The sequence below is a fragment of the Carassius gibelio genome, chromosome B22 (assembly GCF_023724105.1).
Source record: "Carassius gibelio isolate Cgi1373 ecotype wild population from Czech Republic chromosome B22, carGib1.2-hapl.c, whole genome shotgun sequence".
NCBI lineage: Eukaryota > Metazoa > Chordata > Actinopteri > Cypriniformes > Cyprinidae > Carassius > Carassius gibelio.
Genome location: NC_068417.1, coordinates 19,495,390 through 19,520,636, shown reverse-complemented (window position 1 = coordinate 19,520,636; position 25,247 = coordinate 19,495,390). Strand labels below are relative to the sequence as shown.

At 36.0% G+C, this 25,247-nt stretch overlaps 1 protein-coding gene across 1 annotated transcript in view; it reads right to left on the bottom strand.

The window, feature by feature from the left end:
• Nucleotides 1-250: 250 nt before the first annotated feature.
• Nucleotides 251-25,247, bottom strand: part of LOC127988199 (NACHT, LRR and PYD domains-containing protein 12-like) — a 72,101-nt gene continuing 47,104 nt past the window's right edge. Inside the window, 8 exon segments of the mRNA XM_052590818.1 lie at nt 251-262; nt 570-735; nt 886-1,059; nt 1,545-1,718; nt 2,266-2,439; nt 3,402-3,575; nt 7,484-7,657; nt 9,659-9,829. Of these exon segments, the coding sequence (XP_052446778.1) occupies nt 251-262; nt 570-735; nt 886-1,059; nt 1,545-1,718; nt 2,266-2,439; nt 3,402-3,575; nt 7,484-7,657; nt 9,659-9,829 (1,219 nt within the window).

The following is a 25,247-nucleotide window of genomic DNA, read 5'->3' as shown; positions in this document are numbered from 1 at the left end:
TAAGAGGGATCATACAAAATGCAAAACATTGTTTATTTAGTACTTCCTATTACTGACATATATATATATATATATATATATATATATATATATATATATATATATATATATATATATATATATATATATATATATATATTTATGTTCCTCACCTGATAATGATGATCCTGTTCATTTCACAGGCTCCTAAGATTTAAACAAGGAGATAAACCACCCACCAGTGTGGCTTGGAGCAGCACTGAAAGTCTGTTCACAGTCTAGTCTATGAAGAAAAGAATCAGTGTTTGCTGTAACAAATTCATGTAACTATATTTAAATACTAAATTATGTAGTTATTTTGTATGTTTTATTAAAATTATTATATAATTTCCACTTTGATGTTTTCATTGAACATAAATATTAAATAGTTGTCAGATTTCATTTATTTCACTGCTTATCAAGCGCAAGGTTGGGGGTTTGATTCCCCGGGAACATATGATATGTAAAAATTGATAGCCTGAATGCACTGTAAGTGTCTGCTAAATGCATTAATTTAATTTAATTTTAATTTACAACCGAGAACTGTTCACTCACCTCAGTTCACATTTGGAGTCTTGTAGCACATCAGTGAGCTGCTGCTTTGAGTCTCCAATCATATTGTTTGTCAGATCAAGCTCTTTTAGAAACTGCAGTGCTTTTGTGTTTGTCAAAGACTGAGTTAAAGAAGAAACATCTGTAATGCCACAGTCGTTTAGACTAAAAATACAGAAAAACATGATAAAAACAAATCATTATAATAAACAATTGTAAACAAATTTAATATGACTGTGATTTTAAGCTTTTAAGTGATTTTAAAATTTGTTTTAAATAAACAAATTTATCTTCTTGTATGTTAATGTTAGTGACCTCAATCTCTCCAGTTTACAGTGTGAATCCTTCAATATGTCACATAAGTGATTCACTCCTGTGTTTTTTATTTTATTTCCACTCAGGTCCAGTTCTCTCAGGTGTGACGGATTTGATTTCAGAGCTGAAGTCAGGATGAGACACAGTTTCTCTGTAGCACTGCATATACACAGACTGAAAGAGAAAGAGAAAAGACAATGTCTCAGATATATGTTAAGTTCATGTGAGTTAAATTCATCATGATTAAATGCCATACAATATATATATATATATATATATATATATATATATATATATATATATATATATATATTACATTGACAAACAACTGGAAACCTACATGTAACTGTATAACCATCAACCAAAACAAAACTAAGACAAACGGAAAATGTGTGAGTTTCTGTTTGAAGAGTAGATTAAGACACAGGAATGACTAAAGAACCAATTGAATACAAAAAACCTTACATAATGAATTTAAAACTGGAGTTTAAATAAAGAAAAATAAATAGATGTGCTCTTTTTACTGACACAAATAACCAGCTGACTAATAGTATTTCTGAATCTTTATTCAGATGGTGAAATACAATGCTAGAAATTCATGTTGTCTTCAAATAAAAACACTGAACTGTAACTACTGTATAGTACTGTATTATACTAACTCTAGCTTCTCCAGTTTGCATTGTGGGTTCATCAGTAGATCACAGAGGTTTTTCAGTCCTGAGTCACTTAGTTTATTTTCACTCAGGTGCAGTTCTCTCAGATGTGATGGGTTTGATTTCAGAGCTGAAGTCAGGATGAGACACTGTTTCTCTGTAATTCTGCATCCACACAGACTGAGGTAAAAATTGAATTAAAGATAATTAAATTCATCAAGGCTAAATGACATACAGTCACTCATACATTAAAAAACACCAGCAAGCATCTAGAAACCTACAGTAATTGTACAATGATAAACCAAGTCAGGTGCATAACTATAATATATTTTGTCTAGATTAAAATATAAATTCAACTATAGAACTGACTTAAAAAAAATAAAACTGAAAATGTGAAAGTAATTTAAATGTGAGAAAAGGGAAATTCATCAAACTAAATTTAATTTAAGCACTTTTAAGAGTGTCGTTTACATGTCAATAATTTTTTTTTGTTGTTGTTGTTGTCTAATCTCACTGGTGTCATGCTTTGCATGAAACAATTATGAAACTTTTACAAATACAGATACAAAACCATTAACTAAAAGTATTTATGAATCTTTCTTCATATGGAGAAGAAAGAAAAAAAAAACAGAAGAAGCAGTACTATAAATGATGTGATGGGTTCTGTTTACTTAAAACACTAACATTTAATTACACTGTAAATGCTACACAGTAGAATGATACTAACTCCAGCTTCTTCAGTTTGCATCGTGGGTTCATCAGTAGATCATTGAGATTTTTCACTCCAGAATCTCCAAGTTCATTCCAGCTCAGGTTCAGTTCTCTCAGGTGTGAAGGGTTTGATTTCAGAGCTGAAGTCAGAGCAGAACACCCTTCAACTGTCATAAAACAGCACCTTAACCTACATTGAGATAAAACAGATAAAACCATTTAGTTAAATGCAAATACCAAAACACATTTTCTTTCTTGAATGAGAATGTTCCTGACCTCAGTTTCTTCAGTTTACAGTGTGAATCCTTCTGTACGTCACATAAGTGATTCACTCCTGTGTTTTCTATTTGATTTCCACTGAGGTCCATTTCTCTCAGGTGTGATGGGTTTGATTTCAGAGCTGAAGTCAGGATGAGACACTGTTTTTTTGTAATACTGCATCTATACAGACTGAAGACCAAAAGAGAAAAGACAGAGTCTGAGTCAGATACAGATCTGAGTCAGTTCTTATTCTCTGTATGACTCCTAACCCTAAGGATGTGGGTTCGAGTCTCGGGCTAGCAATACCACGACTTAGGTGCTCTTGAGCAAGACAACAAACCCCCAGCTGCTCCCCGGGCGCCGCAGCATAAATGGCTGCCCACTGCTCTGGGTGTATGTTCACAGTGTGTGTGTTCACTGCTGTGTTACGTACACTTTGGATGGGTTAAATGCAGAGCACGAATTCTGAGTATGGGTCACCATACTTGGCTGAATGTCACGTCACGTCACTTCACTTCAATCTTATCAAAGAGCTACAGTTGTCATTTAGTCTGTAGCGCTCATAGTGCGTTTTTAACTGTGTCACACTAATTCTGTGGGCTGGAATCTATTGTTTCATGCTCTTTTTTATTTCCTATTTATTTATTTTTTTTTGTCCGTTTTGTTTATTGTGGCAGCAGATGTGAAACTCATAAGATTACAACAGAACAACACAATTTTTACATTTTATCAAATATTTTAAATGCATTATTTGGTAGTTATTCAACTAAATTTAACTGTGAGAAATTTCAGAGGGTACAATACTACAGTATAAACAATGTAACTGTTGTTTAAAAAAAGACAGTAAACTTTAATCACACTGTAGCTGCTGTGCAGTATAATGTCACTTACTGTAGTTTCTCCAGTTTGCATTGTGGGTTCATCAGTAGATCACTGAGGTGTTTCACTCCAGAATCTCCTAGTTCATTCCAACTCAGGTCCAGTTCTCTCAGATGTAATGGGTTTGATTTCAGAGCTGAAGTCACAGCAGAACAACCTTCATCTGTAATATAACAGTCACTGAACCTACATTCAGAGAAACAGAGAGAAAAAGAAGACACATGGTTTATATATATATATATATATATATATATATATATATATATATATATATATATATATATATATATATATTAGGGGTGTAACGGTTCACAAAATTCACGGTTCGGTTCGATACGATACACTGATGTCACGGTTCGGTTCGGTTCGGTTCGATACGTTTTAGATACAGCAAAATGTAAAAACATCTCAACTTTTCAGAATGCCGCAAGCGCACCGCGGGTCATGTGACAAGAACCAACCAATCAGCTTCATCCTTTCCCGTAACAACGTTGAGAGCTCAGCCAAGATGAAGGAACAGCTGATCATAGTTGTATATGGATTGCAATTTTGAAATAAATTCAGTAGCAGAGCTACTGCAAGCGATTTTTAGAGCTGCAAATCCATTTATCCTTCGCTGAAATTTCCGCGTCTCATGGAGAGAGCACATCATTGTTGCTTAGCAAAGACAGACGCCTCAGGAGAAAGACGCACTTAGCGTTTTCCATGCATTTTTAGGCACGATATGTGAACGGCCCCTAAGACGTTCGCTCACTCAGCACGCGCTGAAGGCTCGTTGCAAAATGTCTAATGCATTTAACAGACCAGAAATATAAGATCTGGTGTTTGGGTTGGATTCCCTGTAAGCTATAGTGTCTAAATGCTGCAGGGATAGTTTGCTGCGTGCATGTTTCTCCTTTTTTTCGTCTTTTCCCAGATAGTACTGACGCATATATCCCAGATATTCCCGCTGTTTTTTTTTTTGTAATCCCGCTGGTGTACCCTGTCATGTTGCAGATGCGACATACCGTTGTTTATTTATCCACCACTCTCTTGCCATCACCATTATAGCTTAAAGGGAATCCAAAGTGCACCCAAACACCAGACCTGTTGGTTATTGGAGGATCTTCTCATTTCTAGTCTGTTAAACGCATTGGCTATTTTGCAACGAGCCTTCAGCGCGTACTGAGTGAGCGAGCGCCTGCTGAGTAGCCTAACATAAACATATAAGATGGTGTTTTTTTCTTCTTCGGGAGTGTCAGGGGCGTTGCCTGATACGTTGTTTGGGTTATTGGGCTACCTTGTTGAACGCATATCATTATATTTCTTTCTCTTTCTTTTTTTTTTTTTTTTCAAATATAATTAATTACTCCAACGAACCGTTCGGTATACATAATGCGTACCGCGTACCGAACCGAAAGCGTCGTACCGAACGGTTCAATACGAATACGCGTATCGTTACACCCCTAATATATATATATATATATATGAAACATAATGTGTACCCAGGGTCTTTATGAGATATTAAGAATAAAATGTCTTGATTTAAACTGTTAAAGTAGTTTTAAGCATTTAGAGTCTTGTAAGTGAATATTTCTCACCTCAATCTCTCCAGTTTACAGAGTAAATCCTTCAACACATTAGATAATTGATTCACTCCTGTGTTTTTTATTTGATTCATGCTCAGGTCCAGTTCTCTCAGGTGTGATGGGTTTGATTTCAGAGCTGAAGTCAGAGCAGAACAACCTTCATCTGTCACATCACAGTATCTTAACCTACATTGGAAGAAATGGGATAAATAAAATGTATACTAAAAGCAATACCTTATAGAATGAAACTAACTAAACATATATGTTTATTTGTGGTTGTTTTTTTTTTTCTTTTCTTGTGATGATTGTGCTTGTTTCTTATTTGTTGTTTTGATTTTATGTAAAAGCCTAACCAGGGAAGAGGGCTGCAAACTAGCCTTTTGCTATATGCCCTACACAGCATTGGTTGTCTCTGTGTTACAATGCCTAGTGTATTGTCCCTGTTAAATAAACAAACAAATAAATAAAATCTATCTCACCACATAACAAGAGAGATCACTAAGTTGAAGTGTTTTTTTTTTCTTTCAAAAATATAATGTGAATTCAGGGTCCTTGTGAGATATTGAGTATAAAGTGTTTTGGTTTAAACTGTTGAAGTGATTTTAACCCTAACCGAAATGAAGTTCATTTTGAGTTCATTTTGGCAGTTCGAAACAGATGACCAAGGTAAACCTTCTGGGATAATTCATTTTGGCTCCTGAAACTCCACCTTCTTTGACGTGCAATTTTTTCTCATTCCACGGAGGGCCGACAGGAGAACAACATCTACTAGTCACTAGCAACATGAATACAACTGGAGTTTCGAATAGCTGGCTCAAATATATCCACACCTGTACGATCGCTCGTGGGCAGACTTTAAAGATTCAAAGAAATCGCAATGTAGCTTGGTGTCGACGACCTGGAGTTATACAAAAAGTGACGGAGAGAAACATCCAAGACAACTTTTCCAAAGCCACGAAAAGTTCATTGTAACTGAAAGAGTGAAGATGACACCACATTAAAAAGAAATAAACACTAATAAAATAAAGTAACAAACTGACTCCTATATTATAAATATATATATATATATATATATATTTTTTTTTTTTTTTTCACATCATGCCAAAGTTTTCAGACTATGAGCCATTCACACTTCCCATAAAGGAATGATTATGGAATTAGTATGGTTATTTTGTATTGCAAACATGATACTTGACTCTGAACTGCTGCTAATCATTATTCTTTTGTCTTTAATATTCTGATCATTGGGGCCTGTTTCACACCTAGATTGCCTACACTTCATCATTTCATTTTTTTTTTGTGTTTAGGGCATACACGGGAGCATTCGTTTACATTAATCTACACCTCGGCTCCAGCAGCAGAGGGGTGTTGTAAAGTTTAAAAATAGTATATCATCGCTTAGCCTTTTCAAACTTCTTTTTGCCCCAAAATGAACTTAATTTGAAGTATTTTGAGCCTTTACTGACCTGCAATTTGGATGCTAAAAGAAAAGAGGAAGTCAATTAGAGTTTTGGAACTTAGTTTATGGACTGATGACAAAGAAGAATTTTTATCTAAGTGACTGGAAAGCAAAAGTGTGGAGAAAAAAGGGAACTGGAAATTATCCTTAGCATACAACTTAATTTGTAAAGCTTGGTGGAGGTGGTTTGATGGCATGGGCATGCATGGCTGTCTCAAGAACAGGACCTCTTAATTTTAACAATGAATTAATGTATGATGGCAGTAGCATAATTAATTTGGAAGGGTACAACATAATCTTTAAAGCACTTCATTTTGGATCAGGACAATGACCCAAAACACCCTGCCAGTTCAGTCAAGGACTTTAAAAAAAAGTAAAGTCTTAGATTTCTCAAATCAATCCAGATTTAAATCCGATTGAACATTAATTTCATCAGCTGAAGAGGAGACTAAAGACAATGACTCCCCAAAACAAGCAACAGTTGGAATTGGCTGTATTAAAGGCTGGGGAAAAGCATTTCAAAGCATAAGACCGAGAGTCTGGTGATGTCTATGGGTTGCAGACTCACTGCTCTGATTGTAAGGGATCTACAACTAAATAATATCTGCCCTAAATTCAACTGTTCCAATACTTATGCTCACATCAAATGGTGGGGTAAACTCTAAAAGTGCTGTACTTTTTATTTGGTAAAATGTGTGTCTCGAAAGACATGATGATAAAATGTGACATTCTGTAGTTTTGTTGCATATTCATCTTTGAATGATATTTGAAAATGTCTTGACTTCACAGCAGAGGAAACAATTTTGTCTTTACTGTTCCAATACAACACTGTATATATATATATATATATATATATATATATATATATATATATATATATATATATATATATATATATATACACACACACACACACACACACACACGTTTACATTAATCTACACCCCTCCTCTAGCAGTGCAGGTGTGTTGGAAAGTTTGGAAACAGTATACGGTCGAAATTATTTTTACCCCCAAAAGAAGAACGAAAACAAACTTTATTTGAAGTATTTCAGGACCTTTCCTGACCTCAATCTCTCCAGTTTACAGTGTGAATCCTTGAGTATGTCACATAAGTGATTCACTCCTGTGTTTTTTATTTTATTCCCACTCAGGTCCAGTTCTCTCAGGTGTGATGGGTTTGATTTCAGAGCTGAAGTCAGGATGATACATTGTTTCTCTGTAATACTGCATCTATACAGACTGAAGACAGAAAGAGAAAAGACAATATTTGTGATAATGGCTTAGAAGGATGTTTATGTCATGTCTGACCAGCAGGGCCGTTTGAAGGAATTTGGGGGCCCCAAGCAAAATGGACATAGAGGCCCCCGACCCCCGCACGCACGCAAAGTCTACAGGAACCACAGCATAGCCATACAGTTTAAGTTCACCTACACATCCCAAGCTAATGTTTGATGCACAGATTTTATTGTGTGGTTTTCATAACCCCCATTTGTTAAATAGATTATCACGGTGGAATAGTATATAGCATGCTATTTGCTATGCCACTTTCATCTAGGGCTGTAGCTATCAAATTTTTTAGTAATCGAGTATTCTACCAAACAATTCCATCGATTAATTGAGTAATCGGATAAAATGTGTTTAATGTGTTAATTAATATTAATTATGCAAGAGAAAATAAGACTTCTGGGTCTCTTAAAATGAACAACTATGTTTCCTTTTTTAGAATTTTTTTATTAAATATTAATTAATAAATTAATCAATATTTTTTTATTTTTGAAATGCATAGAATGCAATGCATACATCAAAAATAAACATTTAATTATTATCCATTGTTTCTCTGTCTGTACTTGTACTGTGAACAATGACAATAAAGTTGACAGATGAATTAAGTGCATTTAAGTGCCATTCAGTTGGGGTTTTAAATAAAGCATTTTCTATGATGCACATTAAACATTAAACACAAAACATTAATTTGATTTATATTTTAATTATTGAAAATTAAGCAAGCTTAACTTTTTGGTAAACAATGGGGATTTACTATTAAAAATAAAACATGGAAGAAATTATGTGTGATTAATTTTTTTTTAGTAGTAGGCTATGTACATTCTGCTGAACAATAGTAATATCTCTGGCAAATACTTGTCTAAAATAGGACTTTTATTTTGACGGGTTGACGTACCTTTACAGTTCTGTGTATGTGATGTGACGCTAGTTTTACTCAAATCAAATGGTCAAATGCTCATGAAGTGACTGTCAGAGCAGTTCTGGAGATGTTGTTCATGTGTTCACGTCTTATTTAGTGAGACAGCAGACGCAAGCGTCACGTGCGCTTCAGTGTGTGTTAATAAAGGAAGTCGCGCTTCTGCTCCATTCATTAACAGAGACACGCAGAACATGCATAATTCATATTTAAATAGACTGTTCTGGCTTAATATTTACAGATATTAGTCCATCACGTTGAGATCACGTGGTTGGCTGGCTGCTGTTAGCGACTACTGAGAGGGGCCCCCTTGAGGGGGATCCCGATAACAGTGTCATTACATGTTACAGCATTGACGATCAAAGGGGCACTTACACAGTTTCATTGCATTTTATTCTTAACCAGTCGTTGTCAATTGCTTGGTTTGCCTGCCTTGTCGCGACGGGCCTGCTGACCAGGACTTGAAAAGGTGGGGACAATTCTAGGGGCCCCTGGTGATTCAACAAGGCCCACTGTGTCTGACAGTTATTCATCATTTTAAAGTCACATTTGTAATTTTTTAGAACAACTCCAAAATAACTACTGAATGTTTTTCAAAATAGAGCATTTATTAATCTTAATATTAAATTCAGCACTAATAAGCGCCGCACCGATCAGGAAATTTGTGATCAAAACAGATCACAAATGCCCTTGTCACACTTTATAGGGGTACAGTTTAAGCTGCTCAGAAATTAGACATTAATTTTGTAAAATGCTAACATTAAAATGAAATCAGTTGTGTTCTCACAGTAAAACACTGTTACATACCAGCAGTCAGTAAACATGACCATATGCAGCAATCAATCATTCGCAATTAAGAGAAATCAACATGCATTAAATTTAACATACACAAAATTAACCATTTAAAGTTATTTTTAATCACTTTGCTAAGAAAGACATCTCATGTGTTGACAGGGCAGTTGTTTTTTCTTAATCTATCACTTATTTAGCATAACATTACTATCAGTCCGTTAACATGTCAACTGATGTACAATACTCACGTCAGTGTGTTGAGTTGACAGTGTTTATCCTGCAATAGAGCAGAGATCTGATCCACTCGTGTGTCTCCTAGTTCATGTTCACTCAGATTCAGTTCTCTCAGGAGTAACGGGTTTTTACCCACAATTCCAATCACATACTGACAGGCTTCATCTGCAGCAGGACCCAAAAACCTACAGGAGAGAGAACATGAAGCAGGAAATTAATTCAGTTCTTTACTAAACTTCATGTTATGAAAAACTATTTTTAGAATTTTTTTTTAACCTAGTGCATTTATCACATTTGTCCATATTAATATACAAATACAAATGAGTTAGACAATATATTCCATTCATTGTTATTAGCAACATGAACTGTGTTAAGCATTTCAGTATATCAAGGTTTCCCAATCTTGGGTTTGTGAAAAAACTGCAAGGGATTTCGTAGTTTAAAGGGGGGGTGAAATGCTCGTTTTCACTCCATATCCTGTTAATCTTGAGTACCTATAGAGTAGTACTGCATCCTTCATAAATCCAAAAAGTCTTTAGTTTTATTATATTCATAAGAGAAAGATAGTCTGTACCGATTTTTCACGGAAAAACATGACCGGCTGGAGGCGTGATGTGTGGGCGGAGCTAAAGAATCACGAGCGCGAGTAGGCTTTTGTGTTGAGAGCGTTTGGAAGCTGTGACATTACTGTGAGGACATTACAGTTTGATGACAACATCGCATGTTGTTTACTTGATGTGCTTACGCGCCGATAGCTAAGTTAACAACACAGAGATATTTGAAGCAGTTTTACTCACCGCATGCGGTTCCAACACACGATCGTGAACCTTTTTAGTTGGGACTGCATTATCCTTAAGAAATAAGCGATGTGCAAATCCGGCGTCAAACTGGGCCTTGTTTGTAAAACAAGCATCTTCGAAATGCAGGGAACAAACACAAACACTTGCACAACTCCTTTGATGCTCTGTAAAAATAAACTCCATCCACTGGTCCCTTAATGCTGTTTTTTTTGGTAATCTGTGCAGGGTTGTCTTGCCCTGGCAACCAAAAACACACTTCTTTTGTGACATTTCGCGACGCTCTCGCTCTGATCAGTGAATGTCTGTGCTCTGCTCTACGGGAGCACACGCTCTTCCGGCAGAAGTGCCCTTAGCACCCATATAAGGAAACTCCGCTCCATCTAACGTCACACAGAGCCATATTCGAAAAAAACTTTCCGAAACTTGTGACAAACCTTCAAACGTACAACTTCATTTTTGAAACTTTGTCCATGTTTAGCATGGGAATCCAACTCTTTAACAGTGTAAAAAAACTCAGTATGCATGAAATAGCATTTCACCCCCCTCCCCCCCCCCCTTAACGAAAAGCAAATAATAATAAAAAATATTATAATAAAAATGTAAAATCATAAAAATGTTAAATTAAAATAAATAATTTTAAAATCAATGAAAATAAAATGTGTATAAAAAAAAGAAAGAAATATTTTATTTGTTTACTTGCATGTCCATAACCAATGTCAGAGAAACATGAACATGCAAATATGATACTTGATTATTAAAATATTTATTTGAATATCTCAGGGGTACTTCATGCAAATATATTAGATGAAAGAGGATCAGATGAGTTTGTGAATTTTTGCATTTTAATGTGTGTGAAAGACAAAAACCTTTCGAAGACAGTATTATGGCAAGACATCATTTGGCCACTAGATTAACAACAATCATTTAAAATTTAAAAAGCATTTTCTCAACATTTCAAAATTGCATAAGCTACTTTTGAACTATAGGGTTGAATTATAGTTATTTCATCACCTATTACAATATCTTTGGAAGGTTTTTGTCTTAAACATTAAAATGCACAAATTCACATTATTTATTATTTATATGCAATGCAGGTATTCCCAAACTTTGTCACCTGAACCTCTTTCAGGTAATGTATTTGCTTGAATTACACCTGATATTTTAAAATACATATTTAATAATTAAGTATCACATTTGCATGTTTATGGTTCTCTGACCTTGGTTAAATGGTCACAGACATGCATGTAAACAAATTAAATATTTATTTTAACTTGATTTCTGTTATTTTAAAATGATTCATTTTAGTTGTACATTTTTATGATTTAATTAATTATTACCATTCCATTAAAGTTACAAATCCCCTGCACAGGGCCGGTGTGGCGGTGTTACCCATTTTAAACCATCATCAAGTGCTTGTAATAACTTCTGACTGTGATCTATATATGACTTCTGACTGTGATCTATATATGGAGACACATGCACTCTTTGTATTTTTAATAATGCTACACTGCTAACATTTGTCATAAACATGCTTTATTGCTATAAAAAATACCATTAGCTGCATTCAAAACACATACAGAAAATATATCATCATAGTCATGTCTATTTGCTTTCATATTTCATGTGCAGAAAAAAAAATCACTATTTTTTAATACAGAAGATCTAGACCATGGCTTCTCAATTAGTTTTTGCCGAGGGCTGTATTCTGCCGAAAATACCAAGCCAATGGCCAATGTGTGTGTGTGTGTGTATGTGTGTGTGTGTGTGTTTGTGTGTGTGTGTGTGTGTGTGTATGTGTGTGTGTGTGTGTGTGTGTGTGTGTGTGTGTGTGTGTGTGTGTGTGTGTATATATATATATATATATATATATATATATATATATATATATATATATATATATATATATATATATATATATATATAGGCTATATGTGCTTATAGAGCACAGAACCTTAAGTAATACCTTAAGCAATAGCCAAAAAAACATTGTATTGGTCAAAATTATAGATTTTTCTTTTATGCCAAAAATCATTAGGATATTAAGTAAAGATCATGTTTAATGAAGATGTTTTGTAAAGCTTACCGTAAATGTCAAAACTTAATTTTTGATTAGCATCATACCTTGCTAAAAACTTAATTTCTAAAATTTTAAAGGCCAATGAATTTTTCAATGAACATAATTGCTTAATGGAAAGGATTGCCAGGTTTTTTTTTTACAACAAAAACCTCCAAATTGATACCCAAAACTATCCTAAACTAATTGCGTTTTGAAAGGGTTCCCCCGGGAAAAATAAATAAAAAATAAAATAATTTATTTATTATATATATATATATATATATAAAGCAATTTTTTTTACATTCACTCTCTCTCTCTCTTTAACAGTTTAAACTTAGAATAGTGAAACAAACTCCATCGGGTCAACAGACTGAATGTTTTGCTGCCTTGCTGCCTTCTTCTAATGGCTACGTTCACAAATACAAAAATAATTTGCACAAAAAAGAATGATTAATTATGAGCATGTGCTCATAATTATAAGAATTATTTATTCATATGGTCTGGTGGCCATATGGAGACTGCAGACTGCGTTATAAAAGTGTTTTGAGGCACCTCTCTCTGCGTGTGCCCTGTTCGCACTCTCCAGTTGGTGTTGATGAAAACCATTTTACATGACTTTGAAATAACTTTGACACAGCAACAGATTGTTCCACATATTGTTTTACTGAAATAACTTTTCCGTAATTTATCTGTATATTAATCTGCATTAAACACGTCTCACCTTAGTGCCTTTAGTGGATAGTTTGGATCCAGTAGTAAATCATTGAGCAGCTTCACTCCTGATTGTCCAGGATCATTTCCTCTGAGATCCAGCTCTATGAGGTGTGAAGGGTTTGATCTCAGAGCTGAAGCCAGAGATTTATAACCTTCTTCAGTGATACTGCAGTCTGAAAGTCTACAGAAGAGTAAAACATGATTTAAAATCAACTTTGCTTTTCAAACTATTGTACTACCACACAATGGTCTAATAAATATGACTAAATCAGACCAGAGCAGGAAAAATATGCAGGTAAACTACAGTACTTGTGGTTTTATTTATTTATTTGTATTATTGTGCAAACTGTTAAATTATAATTATACCACAGCACTCACAAATGTTTGATTCTTATTGGCTGACTGATGTTCAAGAGCGTTCATTTTTCAATAACTCCATTGCTAAAGTAATTCTAGGCAGATCTTGAGCAAATTACTGTTACACATCACTCTAACAGATTATGTTTACTTTAATTATTTTATTATTTTATTTAAAGTTTATTTAACAGGGACCATACAAGCAAACATAGTTACAATACAAAGCCTGTAACTGATGTGCAGTATATAGAGATTATAGCTAGTGCTAATTTTCAACTCCTGTCCCTGGTTGGGCATTTCTAAGAACATTATAAAACAAATACATATATAAAAACAAGAAATACTACAAAACTATGTATATATAGATATACACATATACACATACACGCATACATACATACATACATACATACATAATCATACACAATTATAACAACAATTAAAAATGTATACAATTTTGATTTGTCTTTAGCCACAGCTTAATCCAGGAAATGAACTTTTTGAAGTCAGATATGGCCTTAATATCAGATGGTAATGCATTCCATAGCCTACAGCTCTTAACAGAAAAGGCAGTCTGTGCAAAGCTTGTCCTACAGTATGGTATTGTACAGTTATTATTTGTACTAGTTCTAGTAACTCTTTGGTTGTTCTGTATTTTAAGAAATTTACTAAGAGGCTCAGGTGCTAAATTATTAATACACTTGAAGATTAATTTAAGGAAACATAAATTACTAAAGCTTTCAAAGCTTAATATTTTATATTTCTCCAGTATGTAACAGTGATGATAGCGGATTGGCTTTTTATCCATAATTTTTATTGCTCGATTGTAAAGTGAACCAATGTGTTTTGTTGCAGACGGAGCTGCTTGCCCCCAAACTGTCATGCAGTATGAAATATGTGAAAACACCATAGCATGCATGTACAGTAAGGCTGCCTGATTTGGTATATAGTGTCTGATTAATCAAGGATAGGATTACATATATAGCATGCACTATTTATAAAATGCATGGTATGGATGGTTTCTTTTAACCTGCTCTCTCTTCCTTAGACAAGCACACACATACAGACACACACACACATGTTGGGGGTTCCATGTTTTATGGGACATTCCATCGGCGTAATTTTTTTTTATACTTTACAAACTGTATTTTCTGTTTCACAGTTGGTAGAACTGTCGTCTCTGTTGATCACTATGTGGGTGGAGTTTTGTGTGTCTCTCGTCTGCACTGATCGTTTAATGTGGGAGTCTCCATTAATTGTTCATCAGCCACTCATAACTTGCTCCCTATTTATTGCCCTGTCTTTCATCTGGTGTTTGTCAGATCGTTGTTTGGAGCTCCCTATTCACATGCCTGTTTTTTTGCTGTTTCTGCCTGTTTCTTCACCATGCCGGATCACTGCACTTCTGGAACCCCATCTACTCACCTCTCCACTGGATCGCTAATCTCAGTTCCTGCATCACGTTGTACTGCTGTCCCATCCCACCTCAACTTCCACTTCATGTGACTGCATCTCTCTCCATTCTGTTATTTCTACTGGATATCCTTTTATCATCGGTTTATTCTACTCATTAAAATTATGTACACTTGAATTTGCTTCATTGCCATTCCTTTCATTACAGAATGATCTGACCAACCATGGAAGCAGCACGTTTAACCTCTTTATCAGAATTTATTCACCAAAGTGTCACCCGAATAGATCAACAGCAGGAAAGCATCGTCAACACCAGACGCATAGTTCAAGCGTTGGTGACGCAGGTGTCCAAGCTCACCCAGCAGATCCAACAGCTAACCATTCCCGCTGCGCTGCCTGCACCATCTGTCACCCGAGCTGCCCCTGAGTCAAGCTATCGTCCGGAGTCCTCCCTACCCATTCCTGAGAGTTATTCCGGTGAGCCGAACTTCTGTAGAGCATTACTTATCAGATGTTCCATGCATTTCTCATTGCAGCCTCACACCTTTGAGACGGAGGAGTCTAAGTGGCCTTCATACTCCCTTTACTTATTGGTAGGGCAGCTTTGTGGGGAACGGTGGTGTGGGAGAACCGAGACACATGCTGTGCCTTGTTCCATACTCTAACAGAAGAAATGAAGAGGGTGTCTGAAATGATTGAATGGTAGCTGGCAAGGAGGTTGCCAGAAGACTCACAGATCTTAAACAGGGGAAAGATCTACATGCTAGAGTTACCACCGAGCCTCCACGGGTGGATTGAATTGGCTCTTCGGGTGGATACCCGCATTGAACGACTAAGGCAGCACACCCGTTCTACACATTTCCTTGGCTACACTGGAGCTGGCAACCAATGCAGAGAGAACACGACCGGCCCCGTTGTCGATCATGAGCCTGTGCAGGTGGGAAGCACTTTATCAAGCAGTGATGATGTCGGTTTAAATACTACTGTATAAATTGTAAAATTATGCCAGTCAAATGAGTTATGAGCATACAATATGAAAGTCCAGCAGGTAAAGTGCAGAGTGCTGTTGAAGTGGGAGTGGAAGTGGGTTTTGAATATTTATCAGTCTAATGGCCTCGGGGTATAAACTGTTCAGTTTATACTATTGGTCAGTTTAAACTATTGGTCCTCCAATACTGCTTGCCAGACTTCATGAGGGTTAAGACATTGCGGATGGGATGGGTGGTGTCCTTGATGTTGCAAGCCCATCATTTTATTGTATGTCCTTCAGTGAAGGGAGATCAGTCCCTATGATTTTCCAGGTCAGCTTTATCACCCTCTGTAAAGCCTTTCTGTCATGTGTTGTTGTCACAACTGGGGATGCAAGGAGACACAGGGAGAGATCCAAATGCAGGTAAGTCTTTTATTAAAGGGTAATCCAAGTAGAGTAAACAGTCCAGGCAGGGGTCGAGACCAAAACATCCATCCAAACATAAACAAGACACGAAAACAAGGCAAGGACAAGAGCTGACGGACATGAATTAAATATTCAACAAGGACTCTGTGACACACACTAAGACAGAGAGGGTTAAATACACACTAGGAGAGACAAACGCTAATGGGAAATAGGCAGAGTGCAATAATAGGTAACTAGTGACAGCTGGGTGCAATAATTAAGCAGAGGATGTGAGGAGTGTGGTTCATACAGTGACAGACACCGTCGGTAAGGAGGACATCTAGTGGATACCCAGGGAACACAACCCAGACACTGTGACAGTTGTGCTGTTGCCAAGCCACACAGCAATACAACAAGTTAACACACTCTTCAAAATGTATCCATTTAAGTTATAAAGAATCTGTGATGAAATTCCAAATTTCCTTAGCCTCTTCAGAAAGTACATTCTATGATTGGCCTTACTTGTTTAATTGTGTTAACTGTCCATTTGAGGTCCTCACAGATGTGTGCACCAAGGGACTTTCAGCTGCACACTCTCTTAACCTCCGCACATGCTCACTCCTCCTCGTGTCCACAACCATCTCCTTGGTCTTGTTGATATTCAGTCAGAGATTGCTAGCTTCACACCATGTGACCAGTTCAGACACTTCTTTCCTGTATGTAGCCTCATAATTTTTTTTTGATAAGGCCAATAACTGTGGTGTCATCTGCAAATTTGATGATGATGTTGTTAGGATGGCTAGCAAACAGTCATGAGTGAAAAGCGTGTACAGCATCGAGCTGAGTACACAGCCCTGAGGAATTGCCTGTGTTTATTAAGATGGTGCTGGAGAAGTGTTCTCCGAGGCCGAAATGTTGAGTTCTACTGGTAACAGTTCTACTAAATATGGTAGAAACGTAGTTTTCTTAATTTTCTGTAAAGTTGCTTGTAACGATTTGTATTGTAAAAAGCGCTATAGAAATAAACTTGAATTGGCGAGAAAGCTCACTATCCAGTTACACAGTGCAGAAGCCAGGCCCAGGTGATATAGCTTGTTTTTGAGTTTGGAGGGGATGATAGTATTTTTATTAACTTAATTTTTTTATTTTCCAGGTGAGTTAGTATTTTGTGAAGGGCAAATTAAATGGCATCTTTTGACCAATTACTCCTGTACACAAACTGTAATGGGTCCAGGGTGGCTGGTGCTATCCTTTGAATGTTTTTATGGATTATACTCTCAAAACACTTCATGAGGACCAGTGTGAAAGCCACAGGTCTGTAGTCCAGATTGAAGAAACGGATAGGTAACATCATCAAAGACCCCTTTCAACCCAGCCACAACCGGTTTGCACTTCTCCCTTTAGGCAGACTGTACAGATCTCTGTGCACTACATCTAGGCATAAAAACAGCTTTTCCCCATGCTATCTCCAGCTTAAAATGCTAACACAGAAATTGTCACATGTTGTCTGTAATTTCTTAATTAATAATTATTGCCTCTCTCACATTATGTAAATACATAAACATTATTTATACAGATGTATGCGCAGTAAATTAAGCACAAATTGGTACACAAATATTCTGTTGCAGATGTATACCACATTATTATTATTTTTCCTTTAGTCTTATTTAAATATATTTTATTTCTGTTTTCATGTCATATATATGTTTATACCAAGACTTCCTTAAAAAAACTGTTTGCACACACTTGGAGAATAAAGATTATTCTGATTCTGAATTAGTAATGGAGGCTTGAGTTGTTTTTAAGGAAGATGTGAAAGTAGGAGTTTGTGACTTTCACATACAGTGTGTTGTTTGTTTTTAATTGCATTCTAAATGTGATGGAAAAAAAATATATTGTGAACCATTAATACAGTTTTTATTAGTATTGTATTAGCCAGAGATAATAGTTGTGAGGTAAAAATGACTAATTTCTGTGTGAAAGTGTACAAATGTGTGTCTATGTACAGCTAGTGAACAAACACTGTCTACAACAACAATTAAAAATAAATAAATAAATAAATAAAAGCTTGTATTTTATTTTTTCCCCACTTCTTGTAAACTGATCCAACAATTACATAATATTGATGTGGTGTTGAGTGTAGCTGTTGGTGAAATGTACTCACTTGAGTATCTTCAGCTCACACACAGGATTCTTCAGTCCCTCACAGATCTCTTTGACTCCTGAGTCCAGCAGACGACTGTTGTTCAGGTTCATCTCTTTCAGGATGGTTTTGGAGGAGAGAACAGTAGCTAGAACTGAACAGCTTTTCTCTGTCAGCTCACAATTATTCAGCCTGAACACAAAAACAGAATTATTTATTATTCAGCACATATTCAACACACATCAGATCAACAGCTCATCATATCTGCTTATGCATGTCACTAACAGTCTTTTAGAATGAATAAACAGATGTTATAATGTATAACCCGTTCACTCACTTAATTTTCTCCACTTTGCTATGAGAGTCCATCAAAAGAGCAGTGAGCTTCTCTCCATCCAGATCTCCTAATTTATCTTCACTCAGATCCAGTTCTTTCAGTAATAATGGACTTGTACCCAGAACTTTAGTGAGATAGTCACATGCTTCTTGTGCAGCAGGACTTTTCAGAAACCTACAGCAAATATAAATGTTTAGATAATTTTAGCACAGTTTCACACATTTATTTCTCTAAAATAGTTGGTTATGGCAATTGGCTCTAGTTTCCTTATTTTAGTCCAGGTTGAATTTAGCTTCTCAAAAGCAGAAACACAGTACTGCCATATTGTACACCTGGTTATGTGATACTGCCTATGAATTCATTTGATATATTTTTAATATCTTTCTAAATTCCTTCTCAATTATTTTCAAATTACTCTTTATTTCCCAACCCTGAGGTTTCACACGGCTGTTTTTTTTTTCCGTTGTTTTTTTTTTTTTTTTGCTAGAGCTAGTTTCAATACTGGAACTAATTATATTATTAATAACTTCTGTTATTGGAGCTACTTTTCAATTATGAAAATCCATGTCTGTGACTTTATTTGAATGATATAAAGCATTTTCATACCCAATGGTCTTTAATTTACAGTGTTCATCATGTAGTAAATCAATGAGTTCCTTTACTCCTGACTGTCCAGGATCATTTCCTGTGAGATCCAGCTCTATCAGGTGTGAAGGGTTTGATCTCAGAGCTGAAGCCAGAGCTTTATAACCTTCTTCTGTAATACAGCAGTCTGAAAGTCTAGAAAACAAAGTTACAATTTATTCTTCCAAATGACACAGATTACCAAACTGTTATGGACTGCATGGAAACACAAAGATTGAGCATCCAAATGCAGTTTAATGATATCATAATCCAAAGTCACAGTCCATGAAATAGCCAGCAGGTTGAGGCACAGGTAATCAGTCCAAACAAACATACAGATCTAGCGAGCAAGACAGGAATGAGAAATCCAAGACATCACAACCAACAGGAAACCAAGGAAACAATCAGTAATACAGTCAAACACCAGTCAAAATTTTGCAAAGTGACAAACAACTGAACTAGTATAAATAGGCAAAGAGATAATAAAGTGAGCAACAGCTGCACATGATTACACTGATGACAAGCAAATAATTATGGGTAACTGAGAACATTTGGTGGCAGAGCAAGCGGTAAGAGTACCCTCTCGCAGATGGGAGAAATGAATAGTCTACACTAAAATAAAGAAGATACGTACTGTATATTACTGAATATACTGTATATACAGGATACTGTATGTACATGTCCTAAAATTTATATTTTGAAATGATACAATTGTTATAAATTCGGCAAAAATGCCTAAAATTGAATTAGACTGAATTACTAATTTAAAACCTGTTAAAGGTCCCGTTTTTCACGCTTTTTTGAAGCTTTGATTTTGTTTACAGTGTGCAATATAACGTGTTCATGTTTCGCGTGTAAAAAAGCACAGTATTTTTCACACAATTCACCTATCTGTATACCGCTGTTTTCACTGTCATAAAAACAGGCTGATGACTTCCTTGTTCTATAAAGTTCCTCCTTCAGAAATACGTAATGAGTTCTGATTGTGCCAGTGGTTCCTGTGTTGTGATTCGACACCAGCTTAGAGCAGGCTGACCTCCTGGTAACCCGATTGGGCTAGAACGCATGTGCTGGAGATGTACTTATAATCACAGGAGATTTTTTACTGACGAGATGCGCATGAACATCGCATTTGTTTTTTTAGACAGCCCTAACATCTAATTAACAAAGTTAAACAGCATTGCCCTTTGTGTAGTAAGTTACAGAAACTGTTAAACGCACCAACTTAAATAATAAAATACACTTACCGCTTGTGGTCCATAAACAACGCCTTCTCCAGACAAAGAGGGAACTGCTCCATCTTTCAAGAATAATCTTTTTGTGATTCCGGCATTAAACTGATTGAGATTGAGGAAGTTGTCCTCAGCAAAATGTGCTGCACATAGTTTTACATGTGGATTATAATTTTCGGGAACCGAGTTAAACATAAAGTACAGCGTCCATGGGAAGCCCAAACAAAGATGATTAGACTCCGAGATGAAAATAACAGCGTTTCAACAACATGTTGAACACAGACGCAGCTCTTCCTTCTTCTCCGTTGGAGCGCAACAAGGCCACGCCCCCTTTTTGTGAATTCATGTGAGCGGAGGTTAGTCAAAAAACTGTTTTAGTGACGTCATTACTGCAGGAACTAGAGGGCTGTAGTCCAAACGGGTCATTTTTTGTAGGCGAATTCTGTTAAATAAAATATCTCGCTTGGCATTGAACTTTGAGCTTTAGAATTTTACAGATATTATTTATACTCTAACAACAACATTACTCACTAACTAAAGTTTAAAACATAGGATCACAAAGAAGGGGACCTTTAAGGAGCCAGTAAGATGAAAATTCTAAGCTTCCTATCACTGTTTATAAGTCCTGTACAATAGGTTTAAATTGTACAGGATCCATCCAAGGTTAAAAAAACATTGTCATTTTGTCAAAATATCATTTTAAAATTACCTCAATTCTCAGAGATCCCCAAACGGTTCGCGCGAAGCTGTTCAAAAGATTCAGTTTCCTTAAACCCCACCTTTCGGTAGCACACTGTGTTCTGATTGGTCAACTGACATAGTTTTGATTGGTTGTTCCACACACAACTTTATGGTAAACAATGCGTTAGCATCTTTTTGGGGTGAATTATGTCTTATTCCTCTCATCGCGAAGCAAACAGTAAAATAAAAAACTTGAACAGTCTCGCTGCTTTTTCTTCTGTGTGGGTGTATTCAAGCCGCGCGCTTCAGTTTGACTCTGAATAGCGCGTTCAGCGCGGGGGCGTGGTCATATTAGATATGATGAAGGGAGACGTGAAAAACTGACATCGCATTGTTTTCATATGAATTACTTTATCACAGAATATTTTCGGCAGCACTTGTTTAGTTTTAAAGTAGACATGTCAAGCTTTCTATAGATATCTCTCTCATGTATCTTCGTTGAGTATACACTGAGTTACACGTCATTTTAATGGCGTGTTTGTAAATGAAAATCATCAGCACAGACAAAGGCTGCAGACAGCACACATACTAATAAGACGCTCAGGAGAAAACATACACATAACTTCATAATCATACTTACAGGTTGTGATTCGGAGATGCTTGTTGGTCCAAATAAAGTTGGTAATAAACCCTCTTTTATGGCCTAATGCTTTGAAAATCCCGCCTTGTACTCACCGAGATTAGAAAAGCAGTCATCAGTGAAATGTGGTGAACACAACAAAAGGGATTTGTTGTACTGCTCTGGTATTGTGGTAAAAATGGATTTTAGCTATTGGTTCTTCTGATCTTCATTCTTTGGCAGTAAAAATAAAACAAACTTGCCTTTACAATTAAAAACACACTGTCTCCTCGACATGATGCTATCACACCAACCAGAGCGTCTGTGTGGGGGGGTGGGGCAGCTCAGAGTTCTGTTTCTCCCAAGACGGTAGGCCCAGATTATTATGCAATGTGTTCCTAGTGACGTACATTTTAGAAATGCAGGGAACAAACACAAACATTTGTGTTGATGCTCTGTAAAAATAAACTCCATCCACTGGTCCCTTAAGGCTGTTTTTTCTTTGGTAATCCGTGCAGGATTGTCTTGCCCTGGCAACCAAAAACACACTCCTTTTGTGACATTTTGCGACGCTCTCGCTCTGAAATTCCGCTCCATCTAACGTCACACAGAGCCATACTCGAAAAAAAACTTTCCGAAACTTGTGACAAACCGGAAGGAGTATTTTTGGAACAGAAATACTCCTTCAAACGTACAACTTAATTTTTGAAACTTTGTCCATGTTTAGCATGGGAATCCAACTCTTTAACAGTGTAAAAAACTCAGTATGCATGAAATAGCATTTCACCCCCCCTTTAAAAGTTAGTTAGAGCACTTTCAGCTGTGAGTCCCATAATGGGGGGTGCTGGCTAACAGGTTAAGCGCCTTGGCATGGTGTACCTAAAGGATAGCCTTTGCCATGCAGGGTGGAGGCAGTGAAAGGCACAGGCAGCTTACAGGCATTGGATGGGAGATGCAGATGGTTCCTTCGAGTGGTGGCGTTTTGTGGGCACAGGTGCACCACACCTGCTGTTTCCACCTGCGGAATGTCTGCGTACACCCTAGCTGCCCCACCATCGAGGGTAATGAGGACAGAAGAGGGAGACGAGAAGAGGGAGACTCCCCTTGAGGAGAGAGAGATGTGATCGCAGCGATGCCATTGTCATACGCCCACAATAGATGCATGACTCAAATTTTCAGGCACAGTGTAATATCATTGCGCCTGATGCACCCATGATACAGCAGCAAAGTTCCTTGGTTATTATGCCAGAATGAAAGTATTCATATTCTGTCCATTTTAGTACATGATGTAACTACAGAAGAGTCAGGTTTTAAATAGGAAAAATATTGAAACTTGTTGGTCATTTTTTGAGCAAGATGCTAATGGTCTAATCAGATTCAATGATCTATGCTAAGCTGCAGCTAAAAGTGCTTCTGCCAGACCCGGAGATTGGCTGAATGGATTCAAAAATGATAAAACTCAACTGTTTAACTGTTTAAAGAAGATTAGCTTGATTAAGTGGTGGAAATAGCGGAGGATGGGCACAGAATGGAAAACAAAATTCAGAGACATTTACAGTTACATTTAGCTGTAGTAGTGTGCAAACTCTACTACATAGGGGTGTTTAGATAAATATATAATAATAAATTTTTATGGTTTTTGAAAATATTTAGTACAGATCTTATGTGTTTGTGTCAGATGCTTCAGATGCTTCAATTATATTGTATTATATTATATTATATTATATTATAAACATGAATAATTGATCTCAAAAGGGAAATCATAAACAACATCTGCTTTATTTTTTTAATATTATAATATAATATAATATAATATAATATAACTTTTCAGCATGGTTGACAAATAAATAATAATAATTGAGGGAACACTGCCAGTGCTGAATGACCTCTTTGCTACCATGTTACTTCACATGCAAGTTTCAGAATTCATTGGCGCTTATGACAACTGAATCCACAAATGACTGTTGACAGGAAATAATATAATCAAAAGTTAAGAGTAGAAAATGGTGAAATATACCCACTTTAGTATCTTCAGTTCACACACAGGATTCTTCAGTCCCTCACAGATCTCTTTGACTCCTGAGTCCAGCAGATGACTGTTGTTCAGGTTCAGTTCTTTCAGGATGGATTTTGAGGAGAGAACAGTAGCTAGAACTGAACAGCTTTTCTCTGTCAGCTCACAATTATTCAGCCTGAACACAAAAACAGAATTGTTTATATTTCAATTGGTTGGACACTGTCATGATATCAGCCTGTGTTCATCTGTCTTATGTTTTAGGAGTTTTGTATGATTTCTGTGCTCCTGCTGTGATCAGTGTCCCTGTTGCCCCAGAAACAAAAATACTGTTAAGTGTTAACATAAATAGTAAATAAATAAGTGTCTTGTAGGTAATTTTATGAGTGAAACTGTTAAACTAGCCTATTGAAGAGACCAGACATGGGCTACTCCCACAACTATGCCTACAGTGACAAGTACTTATTTTAATACAGAGAAATATGAGCAATGTGAAATTACTAAAATACTCTAACAGACAATAAAGGCAACATTTTGTAATTTATTTGTAGATGCTAGCCAGCCAGCTAGCTAGTTAGTTAGTCTAATTAACATACCCATACATTTTCTTTAATTTTTGTGCAGAGTGGAAAACTACATACTTAAACTTAATTATTTAATTTTATGAATGCTAGATTATAGTCCTAATCATGGTCTTTTACAAAAGACATTTAGACACTATTTGGTTAGTTAAAATCAAGCAGAAATGTAACCAAAATTAAAACATCATTACAGAAGCTTAAATTTATTTAAAAAAAAAAAATAAAGTAAATTTTTAAATAAGCAGTTAACTCAAGCAAAAACATTCCACAGTGTCAGTGTTGCCATTTAAGATGTTCTAAAAAGGCCATTTCAAAATAATATATAAAAATCCTGGGCCTTGACTTGCGATTTTTACCTCTATATTTATATATTTTCTTTCTGCTCCTCATCTTTGTGTAGATTCCTTCCTTGTGCCCCTAAAATATATTTTTTTATTGCATTTAGAGTGCATAATGGTCACAAGAGGGCACTCTTCCAACCAAAAAAAAAAAAAAAAAAAAAACTTTCCTTTACAATTATTTAGATAAAACCAGATAAAAAAATTGGGACATTTATACCAGTAAGAGCCAGTGGGTCAAATATACCAGGCTGTTGTTTACTTGCTGCTTATGTTTTAACATTGTACTCATTGATTTAGTGGTTATCAGTTTCATAAA